A 20901-nucleotide genomic window follows, 5' to 3' on the forward strand; every position below is an offset into this window, starting at 1 on the left:
TCACAACCATAAGACAAAACAAAGTTGCACATGAGACAAAATAACTCACCACCATAAGACAAAACAATGTCACATATGAGACAAGATAACTCACAACCATAAGACAGAACAATATTACACCATGAGACAAGATAGCTCACCAACATAAGACAAAACAACATCACACATGAGATAAGATAACTCCTGACCATAAGACAAAACAATGTCACATATGAGACAAGATAACTCACAACCATAAGACAGAACAATATTACACCATGAGACAAGATAGCTCACCAACATAAGACAAAACAACATCACACATGAGATAAGATAAGTCACAACCATAAGACAAAACAACATCACACATGAGATAAGATAAGTCACAACCATAAGACAAAACATCACACATGTCAGGGTATAAGAATATCATAAAATAATATACACATGTATACTTATAAATAATAATATGTCTGTGTACACCAAATAATTCATTTTTTTTATGGGACCCAAAAGGGAAAATGTATGTAAACCAGCCCCCTCTCTCACTCATCAAATAAATTACTTGCAGAACAAAGAAATGTTTTCAAAGTAATCTTAGAGGGGACATTTGGTCTATTTAAACAGTCATTTCAAAGAAAATGACAAAAGTTTAAACTGTTGAGATAGGATAGGACCATTGAGTCATTTCAAAGAAGGACACATTGTCTCAAAAGATAATATTAGCTATATGCTCAGTATATGACATCAGATAGGAGACACTTTTTCCTGATTAACATAGCTTTTGAAGCTCACAGCCCTGCTGTGTATGGAAACAATAAAAATGTGGCCAGCAAAAACAAGTTTACAAAGTTGCCTAGTTGTCTGGCGTAGGTGACATATTTTGTGGAAAAGAAACCATTCACAGTTCAATGCAAATTGGTGCCTGCTGTGTAAAGTATACAAACACTGAACCATGGACTTAAAGATAAAAACATTTTTTTTATTCTCTCTGTTTTCCAGAAATCTAATGAAAATTATAGGAACAAATGATGTAATGGGATATCTGGGTGAATATCTGTAAAATGCTGGGTTTCATATCAATATGATATTTGTGGACCTAAAAAGCAATGATTAATAGGAACATTTTAGATAAATGCTGCAAATAGATTTATACATATTTGACAATTTTTCCCTTTTATTTTTTTTTCAGGAAAACAAGATATCTTTAGCCATAAAAACAGACATATGGATATTTTATATTTTAACATAAAAATGAATAACCCTATTCTTTTTATTTCAGATCTGCATAGACAAGATTCATGCCTTCAAGATTTATTAGAATTATGAAATATATTATATTCATGTTGGGATACAGTACAGTACTGAATATAAAACATGCTGTATTTGTATGAATATATATATATCAGGATTTTAAATGCTATTAATTTTGGAATAGTTAGCAATATAAATTACTTTAATGTAATATGATATTAAAAAGAATTTGATGTTTCATATTAAAATAATCAAGAAATTTACATGATGCTACCCTGTCTGAAATTTAGGTTGTAAGTGATTGATGCAAAAAGTTATGGTCTGATAAATGATCACTTTATAAAAATGTATTAAATTGTTAAAAATGTTAGAAATGGTTAAATGAATCTGTTTGTCATGCTGCCCCGATGGCCAAAATCCGGTGTTGCGATGCAGGAGTTGCAGCCGGGAGACGATTGCTTGTTGACAAGGATGCATCTCCCTGACAACATACATTCCCAAAATGAACCAATAAGAAGGGACAAGGTTTTCAAGGGCATCCCATTTTTCACACCTGTGATTAGACAATATAAGTTGTATGCAGGATAGGAGAAGGGGCTGCTGAGGATTTTGCGAACTTGACTGAAAACTGTTGCGTGGGACACAGTCAAACTATAAGCGGGCCATACTTTTTCTTATCAATTGCAATTACACTTTTCTTTATATGAGGTGGGACAAACAAGTTTTGAAGCTGACATCGATTTGGTGTTCATTTTGGTAAAGTATTAAAAGATTGCTAAAAATATAGGTAAACATTTAAGATAAGCATTCCTTGTTGTAATTAATAGATTTAAAGGGGCATCCTGTATTTTAAACTGTGTTTCATAGTCGTGAATAGCTTTTAGCTTGCCTTTTTGTATGCAAAACATTTAAAACAAACACCCATTGTAATGTACTGTATGTAGCAGACTTAAAGAAATAAATTGTATTTTAACCTTGTATTCCTAGCCTGTGTAGTTTAAACTAACTGTTCATATATATATATATATATATATATATATATATATATATATATATATATATATATATATATATATATATATAATCTCTGGTATTTCAATTAGAGTGTATATTGTCCTATAGTTTAACTAAACACTATTAAACATTGTACCAGTCTGGATGTTAGTAGGTAATATCTTGAAATCTCTTTGTGTTAATTGAATTAAATTCTATTGTTAATAAGGCTAGTTAAAAAGTTACAATTTGGTTTGCCTTGTAAAGAGTATTACAACAGTTTAAACACTATATAATTTGACTCATATTCTGGTTCTTACAAATATATTTCAGTGTGTCTATAAATATTAATTAATAAAAAGAATTCAGGAATTTATATTAATTTTATTGTCTTAGTATATGCATATTTGATTGTTGGTTTATTTTAAAGAATAATTATTAAATATATTGTGTTATAACCCGGCCATATACTAACACACATGAGATAAGATAAGTCACAACCATAAGACAGAACAACGTCACACATGACACAAGATAACGCACCACCATAAGACAGAACAATGTCACCCCATGAGATAAGATAACTAACCACCATAAGACAAAACAATGTCACCCCATGAGATAAGATAACTCACCACCATAAGACAAAACAATGTCACCCCATGAGATAAGATAACTCACCACCATAAGACAGAACAATGTCACCCATGAGATAAGATAGCTCACCACCATAAGACAAAACAATGTCATCCCATGAGATAAGATAGCTCACCACCATAAGACAAAACAATGTCACCCATGAGATAAGATAGCTCACCACCATAAGACAAAACAATGTCATCCCATGAGATAAGATAGCTCACCACCATAAGACAAAACAACATCACACATGAGATAAGATAGGTCACCACCATAAGACAAAACAATGTCACCCCATGAGATAAGACAACTCACCACCATAAGACAGAACAATGTCACCCCATGAGATAAGATAGCTCACCACCATAAGACAAAACAATGTCATCCCATGAGATAAGATAGCTTACCACCATAAGACAAAACAACGTCACACATGAGATGAGATAGCTCACCACTATAAGACAAAACAACGTCATACATGAGATAAGATAGCTCACCACTATAAGACAAAACAACGTCACACATGAGATAAGATAGCTCACCACCATAAGACAAAACAACGTTACACATTAGATAAGATAGCTCACCACCATAAGACAAAACAACATCACACATGAGATAAGATAGCTCACCACCATAAGACAAAACAATGTCACCCCATGAGATAAGATAACTCACCACCATAAGACAAAACAATGTCACCCCATGAGATAAGATAACTCACCACCATAAGACAGAACAATGTCACCCCATGAGATAAGATAACTCACCACTATAAGACAAAACAATGTCACCCATGAGATAAGATAGCTCACCACTATAAGACAAAACAATGTCACCCCATGAGATAAGATAGCTTACCACCATAAGACAAAACAACGTCACACATGAGATAAGATAGCTCACCACTATAAGAAAAAACAACATCACACATGAGATAAGATAGCTCACCACCATAAGACAAAACAATGTCACCCCATGAGATAAGATAGCTTACCACCATAAGACAAAACAACGTCACACATGAGATAAGATAGCTCACCACCATAAAACAAAACAATGTCACCCCATGAGACAAGATAACTCGTCACCATAAGACAAAACAACATCACACATGAGATAAGATAGCTCACCACTATAAGACAAAACAACGTCACACATGAGATAAGATAGCTCACCACTATAAGACAAAACAACGTCACACATGAGATAAGATAGCTCACCACTATAAGACAAAACAACGTCACACATGAGATAAGATAGCTCACCACCATAAGACAGAACAATGTCACCCCATGAGATAAGATAACTCACCACCATAAGACAAAACAACGTCACACATGAGATAAGATAGCTCACCACCATAAGACAAAACAACGTCACACATGAGATAACATAGCTCACCACCATAAGACAAAACAACGTCACACATGAGATAAGATAGCTCACCACCATAAGACAAAACAACGTCACACATGAGATAAGATAGCTCACCACTATAAGACAAAACAACGTCACACATGAGATAAGATAGCTCACCACCCTATAAGACAAAACAATGTCACCCCATGAGATAAGATAGCTCACCACTATAAGACAAAACAACGTCACACATGAGATAAGATAGCTCACCACTATAAGACAAAACAACGTCACACATGAGATAAGATAGCTCACCACCCTATAAGACAAAACAATGTCACCCCATGAGATAAGATAGCTCACCACTATAAGACAAAACAACGTCACACATGAGATAAGATAGCTCACCACTATAAGACAAAACAACGTCACACATGAGATAAGATAGCTCACCACTATAAGACAAAACAACGTCACACATGAGATAACATAGCTCACCACTATAAGACAAAACAACGTCACACATGAGATAAGATAGCTCACCACCATAAGACAAAACAACGTCACACATGAGATAAGATAGCTCACCACCCTATAAGACAAAACAATGTCACCCCATGAGATAAGATAGCTCACCACTATAAGTCAAAACAACGTCACACATGAGATAAGATAGCTCACCACTATAAGACAAAACAACGTCACACATGAGATAAGATAACTCACCACTATAAGACAAAACAACGTCACACATGAGATAAGATAGCTCACCACCATAAGACAAAACAACGTCAAACATCAGATAAGATAGCTCACCACCATAAGACAAAACAACGTCACAAATACAATAGCGTGTAGTGGCAAAACACTAAATTCTGCCATAAAGATAATATAACACACAGTTACCCATCACCTGGATCTAACCAAAATATTGTACATTTTGGGGGTGTTTCTATTATGAAGTCTTTGTAATTCTAATTCACTACTATCAGTACTGGGGTCTTGGTCAGCATTTCACGTCTGTGATCCATCTCTATTTATATTCTAGGCCTGTCCTGTTTATTTGCTATTTAGGGTTCCCTTTATACCTGGAGATATGGACTCTGAGGTCTATGTCCTATGTATATACACAAAAGTCTAGGCGTTGTCTTTAGTATCAGGCCTTCTAATGTTTAAAGGGACATTCCCGCCAATATTGGAATTTACGTAGATGCATTTCAAATTCAAAATAAATTAAAATTAATTTTGTAATATACATGTATTAGCAAAAATGCTTTTAATAAAACCAATAGCTGTTTTAAATGTGTGTTTAAGTATGCACCGTGCACCAGCATTTTAAACACAGCACTGGCTCAGAGTATAAGGTGCTAGTACCATCTCGTAATGACTCAATTTGTTAATAGCTGACAAGATACAAGCCCCACTCATGATCTTAGCAGCTGCAGTATTTAAAATGCTGGTGCACTGAGAATATCTAGCTATGCTTCACGTGCACATGAAGAGAAAATGTTAAAACTAAAACAGTAATAACTTTTACTAGAAACAATACGTTTCTATTAAATGATGTAATGAATCTATGTGCATTTAAAGTGTCCCTTTAAGGCTCAGATTTGTCTTCTGGTTACGTTGACGTTGTAGGATTCATTCACCCTCCCACTAGTTCTGGCCCCTTTAAATCACTGACATCTGTGACTCTCACCTTCTTCTCGCGAGATGTAGATAGTATTTACGGCCATCTCTAAGGCTGCACAATCTGGATTATTCGTGGACTCTTTCTCCTTGGAGGCTTGCGTGCTTGTGGCTTTGTTCTGCATATAAAGAAGGAGATTTATAGATGAAACCAAGTCGTGTGTGTAACACCGCCCATGCACAGTACTTTACATTGCAATTTAACATGGAACATTACCAGTAAATATGGATTCCTTGCCCTAGTGAATGTATAATCTAGTTAAGCAGAAGGTTTATGGGCGCATACGTATAAGAATGCATTTAGCTACGGCTCCGCTAGCAGTTTATATCATATATTCTCATAGTACTGAACACGCACAAGTAACTGACACCAACAGCACAATCAGCTCTGTGAAACAATCTCATAGCCGCTATGTAACGTTTGTGTAGGTAGCGTCTCAGAGTAAAAAGTGATTTATTGTTCCACAGCACCTTACACATCATGATCTGTTTGCAAGAATAGCAAATGCTCGATTGTTCAGAAATATATAGTTATTGTTATGTGCTCATATTACAAGGTGTTGGGAAAATGACAAAACATTTCCGTGTTATGTATATGTCTAGGGAAATTACAAAGGGCCTGTGTCACCTTTGTTTGTATCTCAGTGTGTTTGGTTGAAGGCATGAAGTGTATGGCTGTAGATTAGGGATCTAGTGAGACCTTGACGTGGTTCCAGGCCTTTTTAACATTTGGCCAAATGCTGTAACTAACTTTTCCGTTTTGCTTTTAATCTAGCTGTGTGCTTGTAAGAGAGTGCCAGACTTTCTAAGGTGTGTGTGTGTGTGTGTGTGTGTGTGTATGTGTATGTGTATATATATAATATATATATATATACATACATACATACACACACACACACACACACACACACACATACATACATATACACAGTCATGGCCAAAAATATTGGTACCCCTGCATTTCTGTCAGATAATGCACCACTTCACCCAGAAGCTTGCTGCAATTACAAATGTTTAGGCATTCTCATGTTTATTTCTTTTGTTTGTATTGATATGACACAAAAAAATGGAGAGAAAAAAGCCAAATCTGACACATTCCACGCAAAACTCCAAAAATGGGCTGGACAAAATTATTGGCACCCTCAATTTAATATTTGGTAGCACCCCCCTGAAAATCAATCACTTCCTGTAACCATCAATGAGTTTCTTACACCTTTCTACTGGAATTTTGGACCACTCTTCTTTCGCCAACTGCTCCAGGTTTCACAGATTGGAAGGGTTCCCTTTACCAACTGCTGTTTTTAGATCTCTCCACAGGTGCTCTATGGGATTGAGATCTGGACTCATTGCTGGCAATTTCAGTACTCTCCAGCGCTTTGTCTTAAACTATTTCTGGTACTTTTTGACGTTTGCTTTGGGTCATTGTCCTGCTGTAAGGCCCATGACCTCTGACAGGGACCCAACTTTCTGACACTGGCCCTTCACTGCACCACAGAATTCTTTGGTAGTCTTCAGATTTCATAATGCCATGCACACAGTCAAGATATCCAGTGCCTGAAGCAGCAAAGCAACCCCCAAACATCAGTGAACTGCCACCATGTTCGACTGTAGGTACTGTAGTCTTCTTTTATTTATTTTTTTAATGAAAGCTTTACCAAAAGCTGTAATTTTGTTTCGTCTGTCCACAGCACATTCTCCCAAAAGGATTTGTCCTCCAATCTGGCTTTTTTATGTTTCTGTGTCAGCAGTGGAGTCCTCCTCGGTCTCCTACCATAGCGTCCCTTTTCATTCAGATGGCGACGTATAGTGCGAGCTGACACATTTGTAACCTGTGCCTGAAGGTCAGCTTGAATTTGTCTGGAAGTTGATCAAGGTTCTTTATCCACCATTTGAACAATCCTTCATTACAATCTTTGATTATTATTATTATACTTTATTTATGAAGCACCAACATATGGAAGAACAATAAGGGCAAAGCCTGACAGCATGAGGGAGAGTGTTCCAGAGGGTCCATGGGTACAATTCATTTAAATAAAACAATGAAATAAAGTTGTAAGTAAAAGGACAACATTTTACAAACACATACAGGAGGAATTAAGGGCCCTATTCCCGTGGGAACTTACAATCTAGAAGGGTAGGAGGTTGAGAAACAGGAGGTGAGGACCTCAAGATTGAGAAAGATGTTAATGCAGAGTTAGATGAGGGAAATGTTAGGTAAGTGAAATTAATTTATTATTGAGTTGGGGGGTTGGCTTCCCTGAACAGAAAAGTCTTCAGGGAGCATTTCCTGCAAGAACGATTAGGGCAAAGCCTGACAGCACCAGGGAGAGTGTTCCAGAGGGTAGGTGCTGCACGACAGAAGTCCTGCAGTCTAGCATGAGAAGAGGTGATAGTCACAGATGCAAGGAGCAGGTCATTGTTGGATCTTAGTGGGCGGGCTGGGGTATACTTGTGTATTAGAGAGGATAGGTGGAGGGGAGCGGCGTTGGTGAGAGCTTTGTATGTAAGGGTGAGAGTTTGGAATTTAATTCTGCCGTCGATGAAGGGACTCGCAGAGAAGTGCAGCAGATACAGAGCAACGGGAAAGGTGGAGTAGCCTGCAGAGGCATTTAGAATGGATTAAAGGGGGAGGAGGTGGGAAAGAGGAAGGCCATTAAGTAGGTTATTGCAGTAGTCAAGTAGGTTAATAACAAGGGAGTGGATTATTTGCTTTGTGGTGTTAGTGTTCAGAAAAGGGCGAATCTTGGAAATATTGCATAGGTAATTGTGGCAGGATGAAGAAAGCGATTGGATGTGGGGGACGAAGGATAGATTTGAGTCAAGTGTAACTCCAAGGCAGCGGACTTGGGGCAATGGGGAAATGGTGATGCCGTCGTTAGGGATAGAGAAGTCAGAAGTCGGTGTAGAGCTTGAGGGGGGATTAGGAGGAGCTCAGGCTTGGACATCTTAATCTTTAGGTGGTGAGAGGCCATCCAGAAAGAAATACCAGATAAGCAGTCGCTGACATGAGAAAGCACAGAGGAAGAGAGAGCAGAGTTGGAGAGGAAGATCTAGGTGTGATCAGCATAGAGGTGATATTTTAAGCCATAACTGTTGATAAGTTTACCCAGTGAAGAAGTTTATTTGGTTATAGTTATGGGTTTCTATGTGTATGTTTTACTATGTGTGGTTATGGGTTACTATGTGTATGTAATACTATGTGTGGTTATAGATTACTGTGTGTATGTAATACTATGTGTGGTTATAGGTTACTGTGTGTATGTAATACTATGTGTGGTTATAGGTTACTGTGTGTATGTAATACTATGTGTGGTTATGGGTTACTATGTGTATGTAATACTATGTGTGGTTATAGATTACTGTGTGTATGTAATACTATGTGTGGTTATAGGTTACTGTGTGTATGTAATACTATGTGTGGTTATAGGTTACTGTGTGTATGTAATACTATGTGTGGTTATAGGTTACTGTGTGTATGTAATACTATGTGTGGTTATAGGTTACTGTGTGTATGTAATACTATGTGTGGTTATAGGTTACTGTGTGTATGTAATACTATGTGTGGTTATAGGTTACTGTGTGTATGTAATACTATGTGTAGTTATAGGTTACTATGTGTATGTAATACTATGTGTGGTTATAGGTTACTGTGTGTATGTAATACTATGTGTAGTTATAGGTTACTGTGTGTATCTAATACTATGTGTGGTTATAGGTTACTGTGTGTATGTAATACTATGTGAAGTTATAGGTTACTGTGTGTATGTAATACTATGTGTGGTTATAGGTTACTGTGTGTATGTAATACTATGTGTGGTTATGGGTTACTATGTGTATGTAATACTATGTGTGGTTATAGATTACTGTGTGTATGTAATACTATGTGTGGTTATAGGTTACTGTGTGTATGTAATACTATGTGTGGTTATGGATTACTGTGTGTATGTAATACTATGTGTGGTTATGGGTTACTGTGTGTATGTAATACTATGTGTGGTTATAGGTTACTGTGTGTATGTAATACTATGTGTGGTTATAGATTACTGTGTGTATGTAATACTATGTGTGGTTATAGGTTACTGTGTGTATGTAATACTATGTGTGGTTATAGGTTACTGTGTGTATGTAATACTATGTGTGGTTATAGATTACTGTGTGTATGTAATACTATGTGTGGTTATAGGTTACTGTGTGTATGTAATACTATGTGTGGTTATAGGTTACTGTGTGTATGTAATACTATGTGTGGTTATAGGTTACTGTGTGTATGTAATACTATGTGTGGTTATAGGTTACTATGTGTATGTAATACTATGTGTAGTTATAGGTTACTGTGTGTATGTAATACTATGTGTGGTTATAGGTTACTGTGTGTATGTAATACTATGTGTGGTTATAGGTTACTGTGTGTATGTAATACTATGTGTGGTTATAGGTTACTGTGTGTATGTAATACTATGTGTGGTTATAGGTTACTGTGTGTATGTTTTACTATGTGTGGTTATGGGTTACTATGTATATGTAATACTATGTGTGGTTATAGGTTACTGTGTGTATGTAATACTATGTGTGGTTATAGGTTACTGTGTGTATGTAATACTATGTGTGGTTATAGGTTACTGTGTGTATGTAATACTATTTGTGTTTATAGGTTACTGTGTGTATGTAATACTATGTGTGGTTATAGGTTACTGTGTGTATGTAATACTATGTGTGGTTATAGGTTACTGTGTGTATGTAATACTATGTGTGGTTATAGGTTACTGTGTGTATGTAATACTATTTGTGTTTATAGGTTACTGTGTGTATGTAATACTATGTGTAGTTATAGGTTACTGTGTGTATGTAATACTATGTGTGGTTATAGGTTACTGTGTGTATGTAATACTATGTGTGGTTATAGGTTACTGTGTGTATGTAATACTATGTGTGGTTATAGGTTACTGTGTGTATGTAATACTATTTGTGTTTATAGGTTACTGTGTGTATGTAATACTATGTGTGGTTATAGGTTACTGTGTGTATGTAATACTATGTGTGGTTATAGGTTACTGTGTGTATGTAATACTATGTGTGGTTATAGGTTACTGTGTGTATGTAATACTATGTGTGGTTATGGGTTACTGTGTGTATGTAATACTATGTGTGGTTATAGGTTACTGTGTGTATGTAATACTATTTGTGTTTATAGGTTACTGTGTGTATGTAATACTATGTGTGGTTATAGGTTACTGTGTGTATGTAATACTATGTGTGGTTATAGGTTACTGTGTGTATGTAATACTATGTGTGGTTATAGGTTACTGTGTGTATGTAATACTATGTGTGGTTATGGGTTACTGTGTGTATGTAATACTATGTGTGGTTATAGGTTACTGTGTGTATGTAATACTATGTGTGGTTATAGGTTACTGTGTGTATGTAATACTATGTGTGGTTATAGGTTACTGTGTGTATGTAATACTATGTGTGGTTATGGGTTACTGTGTGTATGTAATACTATGTGTGGTTATAGGTTACTGTGTGTATGTAATACTATGTGTGGTTATAGGTTACTGTGTGTATGTAATACTATGTGTGATTATAGGTTACTGTGTGTATGTAATACTATGTGTGGTTATGGGTTACTATGTGTATGTAATATTATGTGTGGTTATAGGTTACTGTGTGTATCTAATACTATGTGTGGTTATAGGTTACTGTGTGTATGTAATATTATGTGTGGTTATGGGTTACTATGTGTATGTAATATGTGTGGTTATAGGTTACTGTGTGTATGTAATACTATGTGTGGCTATAGGTTACTATGTGTATGTAATACTATGTGTGGTTATAGGTTACTGTGTGTATGTAATACTATGTGTGGTTATAGGTTACTGTGTGTATGTAATACTATGTGTGGTTATAGGTTACTGTGTGTATGTAATACTATGTGTGGTTATAGATTACTGTGTGTATGTAATACTATGTGTGGTTATCGGTTACTATGTGTATGTAATACTATGTGTGGTTATAGGTTACTGTGTGTATGTAATACTATGTGTGGTTATAGGTTACTGTGTGTATGTCATACTATGTGTGGTTATGGGTTACTATGTGTATGTAATACTATGTGTGGTTATGGGTTACTATGTGTATGTAATACTATGTGTGGTTATAGGTTACTGTGTGTATGTAATACTATGTGTGGTTATAGGTTACTGTGTGTATGTAATACTATGTGTGGTTATGGGTTACTGTGTATATGTAATACTATGTGTGGTTATAGGTTACTGTGTGTATGTAATACTATGTGTGGTTATAGGTTACTGTGTGTATGTAATACTATGTGTGGTTATGGGTTACTGTGTGCATGTAATACTATGTGTGGTTATAGGTTACTGTGTGTATGTAATACTATGTGTAGTTATAGGTTACTGTGTGTATGTAATACTATGTGTGGTTATGGGTTACTGTGTGTATGTAATACTATGTGTGGTTATAGGTTACTGTGTGTATGTAATACTATGTGTGGTTATAGGTTACTGTGTGTATCTAATACTATGTGTAGTTATAGGTTACTGTGTGTATGTAATACTATGTGTGGTTATAGGTTACTGTGTGTATGTAATACTATGTGTAGTTATAGGTTACTGTGTGTATCTAATACTATGTGTAGTTATAGGTTACTGTGTGTATGTAATACTATGTGTGGTTATAGGTTACTGTGTGTATGTAATACTATGTGTGGTTATAGGTTACTGTGTGTATGTAATACTATGTGTAGTTATAGGTTACTGTGTGTATCTAATACTATGTGTAGTTATAGGTTACTGTGTGTATGTAATACTATGTGTGGTTATAGGTTACTGTGTGTATGTAATACTATGTGTGGTTATAGGTTACTGTGTGTATGTAATACTATGTGTGGTTATGGGTTACTGTGTGTATGTAATATTATGTGTGGTTATAGGTTACTGTGTGTATGTAATACTATGTGTGGTTATAGGTTACTGTGTATGTAATATTATGTGTGGTTATGGGTTACTGTGTGTATGTAATATTATGTGTGGTTATAGGTTACTGTGTGTATGTAATACTATGTGTGGTTATAGGTTACTGTGTGTATGTAATACGATGTGTGGTTATAGGTTACTGTGTGTATGTAATACTATGTGTGGTTATAGGTTACTGTGTGTATGTAATACTATGTGTGGTTATAGGTTACTGTGTGTATGTAATACTATGTGTGGTTATAGGTTACTGTGTGTATGTAATACTATGTGTGGTTATGGGTTACTGTGTGTATGTAATACTATGTGTGGTTATAGGTTACTGTGTGTATGTAATACTATGTGTGGTTATGGGTTACTGTGTGCATGTAATACTATGTGTGGTTATAGGTTACTGTGTGTATGTAATACTATGTGTAGTTATAGGTTACTGTGTGTATTTAATACTATGTGTGGTTATGGGTTACTGTGTGTATGTAATACTATGTGTGGTTATAGGTTACTGTGTGTATGTAATACTATGTGTGGTTATAGGTTACTATGTGTATGTAATACTATGTGTGGTTATAGGTTACTGTGTGTATGTAATACTATGTGTGGTTATAGGTTACTGTGTGTATGTAATACTATGTGTGGTTATGGGTTACTGTGTGTATGTAATACTATGTGTGGTTATAGGTTACTGTGTGTATCTAATACTATGTGTGGTTATAGGTTACTGTGTGTATGTAATACTATGTGTGGTTATAGGTTACTGTGTGTATGCAATACTATGTGTGGTTATAGGTTACTGTGTGTATGTAATACTATGTGTGGTTATAGGTTACTGTGTGTATGTAATACTATGTGTGGGTATAGGTTACTGTGTGTATGTAATACTATGTGTGGTTATAGGTTACTGTGTGTATGTAATACTATGTGTGGTTATGGGTTACTGTGTGTATGTAATATAATGTGTGGTTATAGGTTACTGTGTGTATGTAATACTATGTGTGGTTATGGGTTACTATGTGTATGTAATATTATGTGTGGTTATGGGTTACTGTGTGTATGTAATATTATGTGTGGTTATAGGTTACTGTGTGTATGTAATACTATGTGTGGTTATAGGTTACTGTGTATGTAATATTATGTGTGGTTATGGGTTACTGTGTGTATGTAATATTATGTGTGGTTATAGGTTACTGTGTGTATGTAATACTATGTGTAGTTATAGGTTACTGTGTGTATGTAATACTATGTGTGGTTATGGGTTACTGTGTGTATGTAATACTATTTGTGTTTATAGGTTACTGTGTGTATGTAATACTATGTGTAGTTATAGGTTACTGTGTGTATGTAATACTATGTGTGGTTATAGGTTACTGTGTGTATGTAATACTATGTGTGGTTATAGGTTACTGTGTGTATGTAATACTATGTGTGGTTATAGGTTACTGTGTGTATGTAATACTATTTGTGTTTATAGGTTACTGTGTGTATGTAATACTATGTGTGGTTATAGGTTACTGTGTGTATGTAATACTATGTGTGGTTATGGGTTACTGTGTGTATGTAATACTATGTGTAGTTATAGGTTACTGTGTGTATGTAATACTATGTGTGGTTATAGGTTACTGTGTGTATGTAATACTATGTGTAGTTATAGGTTACTGTGTGTATGTAATACTATGTGTAGTTATAGGTTACTGTGTGTATGTAATACTATGTGTGGTTATAGGTTACTGTGTGTATGTAATACTATTTGTGTTTATAGGTTACTGTGTGTATGTAATACTATGTGTGGTTATAGGTTACTGTGTGTATGTAATACTATGTGTGGTTATGGGTTACTGTGTGTATGTAATACTATGTGTGGTTATGGGTTACTGTGTGTATGTAATACTATGTGTGGTTATAGGTTACTGTGTGTATGTAATACTATGTGTGGTTATGGGTTACTGTGTGTATGTAATATTATGTGTGGTTATGGGTTACTGTGTGTATGTAATACTATGTGTGGTTATAGGTTACTGTGTGTATGTAATACTATGTGTGGTTATAGGTTACTGTGTGTATGTAATACTATGTGTGTTTATGGGTTACTATGTGTATGTAATACTATGTGTGGTTATGGGTTACTGTGTGTATGTAATACTATGTGTGGTTATAGGTTACTGTGTGTATGTAATACTATGTGTGGTTATGGGTTACTGTGTGTATGTAATATTATGTGTGGTTATGGGTTACTGTGTGTATGTAATACTATGTGTGGTTATAGGTTACTGTGTGTATGTAATACTATGTGTAGTTATAGGTTACTGTGTGTATGTAATACTATGTGTGGTTATAGGTTACTGTGTGTATGTAATATTATGTGTGGTTATGGGTTACTGTGTGTATGTAATATTATGTGTGGTTATAGGTTACTGTGTGTATGTAATACTATGTGTGGAAAGGTGATAACTAAGCGCCAACTATATAACGCAACAGACCTCCAGCTCTAATAAATTGGCACCTAGTTGCCAAGGGTGGATACAATTTTAAGATTGGATATCAGAGCGCCAAACAACGTAGGCAGGGTCTATGGGCAGATAGTCAAATACCAAAGGTAACAATAGGTTGAAATAATTTGATTTAATACATAAAATAAAAAAGTTGGTACATTTAAAATTATACAACAATTAGTCCATGTTACACTTTAAAATATATATTGAAACACTTGGAACAATTTAAAAATGCTTGTAGAACAATAAATAACAACCAAAAAAATCTAACAAATAATGTCTATCGCATAAAACTTAAATTCTAATATGTGAATGCTAGGAGCGCTTATGCACACTCTATTTATAAAAACAATGGGTTACAATGCACAGGTGGATAGATTCCAGGTTGCTTGAAACCGGTGGGTGTGAAATGTAAGTGGCTCCGAATTGGGGGTTTGCCTATGTGTTTATCCAAATATTTTTTTTTTTTTTTTTTTTGTAAATCCTAACAGGTGGACAAAAAATGTTACAGGAATGTCTAGAACCTGAATTCAAATTATAAAACCTGAGGTTGTGCCTATGTGTTTATCCAAAAAGGGTGTAAATCCTAACAAGTGAAAAAATGTGAGAAAAATATTGCAGGGGTGTGTGAACTTTATTTTCAAAATAAACAATGAATTCAAAATAAAACGATATACAAGTGAATTTTTGACAAATCAACTAATGCAAACATAAAGCATAAATAGAACCAAAAAAAACAATAGCACAACTTTAACGTGTGTTCAAATGTGTTTCTGCTTGCAAACTGTGATGTGATGTGAACAAATATCTGTTATAAACACTGAATAGTGGCAAAACTTTGTGATTGGATTGAAATTGAACACAGGCTCTAAATTGATACCCTAAAATACAAATCTAAAGGGCTCAGAGTTGCTGAGCTAGATGTAAGGGACTTGCTCAAAGAGCCTCGAGATGTTAATTAAAAGAGACCATATAACAACAGTGGGTTAAAAAACGGATGATATAACATAAAATGCTTAAAAGTCCAAATAAATATTCAAATTGGATAATAAGAATCTTGCTATAGTCTATCTCAATATGGATCCCAACTGCTGATTATGTAGAAATCTTCTTGGGCGGTAGTTAACAAATAATTCCAACTTGCAATGTTGTCCCTTACCTGCAAAAAAAGGAAAGGCAAACAATAGTGCAGATGGCTTCTTAGGGCTCGATTTATCAAACATATTCTCCTTCATTTGCGCCTCAATTCACGCCATCGTAATATATCTCCTATTTATCAATCACAAATACTCCGAAAAATGTACAAATACGACTGAAAAATTCTCGCCCTTCAATGTCCCTCGCCTAGGCGCACATTTGCGCAAAATAAAGCTTTAAAACGCCCTTTTCCGGGTGTATATTCAAGAATACGACCTATTTCTCTCCAAAATATATATTTATCATTATTTTGCACCATTGGAGAGCCTAAAGTTCTCCTCCTAATACGACTACTAATGTTCTCCCTAAAGAGATAGGAGAACATCTAATTTACTCCATATTTTCAGCGCCAGAAGATGGATTATTTCCTGATTTTGTCTGCAATTTCTTTAGCAAGGGGCCATGAAAATCATCGAAATGAACAGATTTTGCCAATACGTAGACGGCAAAGAGTTCCACGAGTTTTTCTACCTCGTTGTGGACTACAGGCATTATCTGATTACCAGATAAAAAAAAGATTTCGCCTAAACAGGGAGAGCATACAAAATCTATATGTTCTAATACAGAATGATCTAGAGCCACAGACCAGAAGAACAAGGGCAATACCTGGAATGCTCAAGTTATTGGCAGTTTTGCATTTCCTAGCCACAGGCTCTTTTCAGGCTGTGTCCAGTGCACTGGTTGGCATGAGTCAGCCTTCTTTTTGTAGACATTTGAGGACTGTCTTAAAAGCTATTTTGAAGCATCTAAATAAATTTATATATGTGCCAAGGAATGTACATGAATGGCACCAAGTAAAATCTGGTTTTTATCAAGTTGCCGGCATTCCAAATGTGCTAGGTGCAATTGATTGCACACATATTGCAATTCGACCACCAGCTTTAAGGGAGGAGCAATATCGAAATCGTAAACACTCCCTCAATGTTCAAGCAGTATGTGACTCTAACCTTCGGTTTTGGGCAGTAAGATCAGGTTTTCCAGGGTCATGCCACGATTATCACATATTAAAGCAGTCAGCTTTATTTGGAGCATTTGAACGTGGAGACATGCCACACGGTTGGCTATTAGGTGAATGTTAAAATTTTTATATTTATATTACTCAAACCTTTATTGTAATTTTAAAATTGTCATAGTTGAACCTCATAAACCTGTAGTTACATGTAGCTAATTTGTAATTTTATTATATTTTTGAAGGCGACAGCGGGCACCCCTGTAGGCCTTGGCTCTTGACACCTGTACCAACACCTCATACACGGTCAGAAATCAAGTTCAACGAAGCTCACAGGTCGACAAGGAGTGCTATTGAGCGTACATTTGGGGTACTGAAAATGAGATTTAGGGTGTTGGACCGTTCTGGTGGTGATCTACAATATTCCCCAGAGAAATGTAATGACATAATTCTGGTGTCATGCATAATGCATAATACAGCTATTTCCCAAGGAAATCTAGATGAGGTTTGTCTGGAGGATGAGCCAGAAGATGTTTATGTTCCTCAGGAAATTGTCACAAGACATACCACAAGAGCTGGAGTGGAAAATAGTCTTGAAATTATTGAAAGATTTTTTAGATGTAGTCTAATTAAAACTGTATTGACATGTTAATATTGTTTGTTCTATATTATTAATTACACCTATTTTTTTTTCTTTCAGGAAATTTTCTGATTGGATTCAAATACAGTTTTTTTTTATATATTTTAAATAGATAGAATTGTGTGTATATATATATATATATATATATATATATATTTTTTTTTTTTTTTTTTTAAAGAGAGGAATTATATAGTTTGTTACCAAAGTTGTGTTGTGTTATTTATACATATATATATATATATATATACTGTATATATATATACAGTGAGGCCCCGGTTTACGCACGACTCGGTATACGAAATTTCGGTTTACGAAATCGAAATTTGAAGAAAATTTGACTCGGTTTACGAATTTTTTTCGCAATACGAAACAAAATGCCGGTTTGCCCCCCTCGGTTTACGAATATTTTTCGCAATACGAAACCAGTGGCCCCTGTGCCCCCTGCATACTCAAGTATGATTGAATTACTGAAGTTTGGGTACCAGTGTGGAGGTGTTGGAGAGGTTTTGGAGCCATTTTGCAGCAAGTTGTTGAGCCTTTTGGAGCCATTTGCAGCAAGTTGTTAAGCCTTTTGGAGCCATTTGCAGCAAGTTGTGGAGCCTTTTGGAGACATTGGAGCCATTTGCAGCAAGTTGTTAAGCCTTTTGGAGCATTTTTTTGGACACTTTATTTGAATTTTTTCGGACCTCCGGAACGCATTAATTGATTTTCAATGCATTCCTATGGGAAACCGAGGCCTCACTGTATATTTATAGAGTTATATATATCTATTTCTAGTTTTGAATAAAAAATAAATACTTTGAAACAAAAAACATAAGTTTCGTTATTTACTTTGAATTAAAAAACTTTATTTAATAATATAAAAATCTTTATTAAACACAAAATATCAACATCAAAACAGTAAACTCGACTAAACATTAACAAAGGTTATAAGTGTGTTAAATTGTTTAGACACGATAACTTAAAGGTATATATGAACAATATAATTATAAATCTGGATGTCGCCTATTCATGAACTCTAACTTTTTCTGATAACACTCCTTTTGAACATTTAACTGTTCTTGAAGTATATTATTTCTCTGTTTTTGTAATTCAATCATTTCTTTAAAAATTCATTTTGTTCATTTCTAAAAGACAATGCCATATCTGTCAATCGTTCAACTTCATTTGGTCTCTCTGGTTCATCTATCTGACATTGTTGTGCATCCTCAATCTCTTCCTCACATTCTGATTCGTCAACTTGTGGTGTCTCAAGTTGTGTTTGAGTTTGTCCCTCTATTTGTGTCTCATCATCATCATCCTCCTGACAAACTGTGTCAGTCACAAGTGGTTCTAAAGTGATTTCTATTTCATCTATGAATGTAAACAAAAATAATTTTAGAAAAACAAAATAATTTTCTTTAAAAAAAAAAAGGTCAATACTTACCATCAAATAATGTAATTGACGAATCCTGCATTGTTTGTAGTAATTCCCTGACACCTGTAACAATAAATACATTGATATTCATATACATGTTTATAAAAAATTCTTCTGTACATAAACAGAATTATCATGAGAAAAGTCAGAAACTTAATACATATTAATTAATTTCATTGTCCATTCATTTCATTAATACAAATGATATTTACATTTTAGTAATATACTTTTACTCACTGGTAGTTTCTTCCCTGCATGTTATATCACATGATGATGTTTAGGGTTGTTGCTGTTCAGAAGTCAACTCAGACTCGGATGGTCGGTCCAACTGGGCATTTTCTATTTCTGTTTCAAACGCTTCTTCATGTTGTTCTTTAAAGTACATATAAATAAAAATAAATAAATTAACAAACATAAAGTCAAAACTGAATATACAAAATACATGTTAAAGAGATAGTATAGTGAAAATTATACTTTCATTATTCGGATAGAGCATGGAATTTCAAAAAACTTTATAATTCAATACTATTCTAATTTTTATATTGTCTTCTTTTTTGTATTATCTTTCATTTAAAAAATAAATAATCTAAGTTTAGAAGCCGGACCCTTTTTTGGTGTGGCACCTGGTTAGCGCTTGAGGATTGGTTTCTTTTTAAATGTAGCCATCCAATCAGCAAGCGGTATCCAGGTCCTCAACCAAAAATGGTCCTGCTTCCAAGCTTACAATCAAACTTTGTTAAATACATATTCAAAGCTAACAAATTACAAATCTTAATAGGAAAAAATTATTACCATGGTATGCTCTGAATCATGAAATTTACGTTCTGAATAGACTATTCGTTTAACAGCAAGCAATGAGATATTTACCTCTAAAATCCAAGGTATCTGATGGAACATCAAGTCCCACCACGACAGCATCCCCCATCCTGGCATACAGCATCTGTTCATAGTCCAGCAGTTCAGCCCTATATGCGGGGCCTCCACCAGTTCCTTTCGATAACTGCTTTTCCTTACAGAGTTTTTTTTTTATATTCTTACGAATATCATTCACCCTCTTCCGACAGGCCCTGACGTCTTTAGGAAAACTACCCTCTGCTGACACTGCACGACTAATTTGTTCCCAAATTGCCTTTTTTCTTTGAGGGTTGATAGATTTGACTTGATAGCTGATAATAACATCATAATGTTCAATGATAGCTTCAACTAAAATACAGTTTTGTCGATGACTAAACATTACACTTCGGCCACTTTTCGTCTTTCCAGCTAGTCCAGTAGCCATCGCAAATTGAGAGCAAAAAATTGCG

At 35.0% G+C, this 20901-nt stretch overlaps 1 protein-coding gene across 1 annotated transcript in view; it reads right to left on the reverse strand.

Annotated features, from left to right (window-relative positions):
• The window catches only part of DOK1 (docking protein 1), a 173079-nt gene that overhangs the window by 40966 nt on the left and 111212 nt on the right, over positions 1 to 20901 (reverse strand). Inside the window, exon 4 of the mRNA XM_053704417.1 lies at positions 5927 to 6035. Coding sequence (XP_053560392.1) covers positions 5927 to 6035 — 109 coding nt within the window. The remainder of the gene's footprint in view (positions 1 to 5926; positions 6036 to 20901) is intronic.

This window comes from Bombina bombina, chromosome 2 (assembly GCF_027579735.1).
Source record: "Bombina bombina isolate aBomBom1 chromosome 2, aBomBom1.pri, whole genome shotgun sequence".
Classification (NCBI taxonomy): Eukaryota; Metazoa; Chordata; class Amphibia; order Anura; family Bombinatoridae; genus Bombina; species Bombina bombina.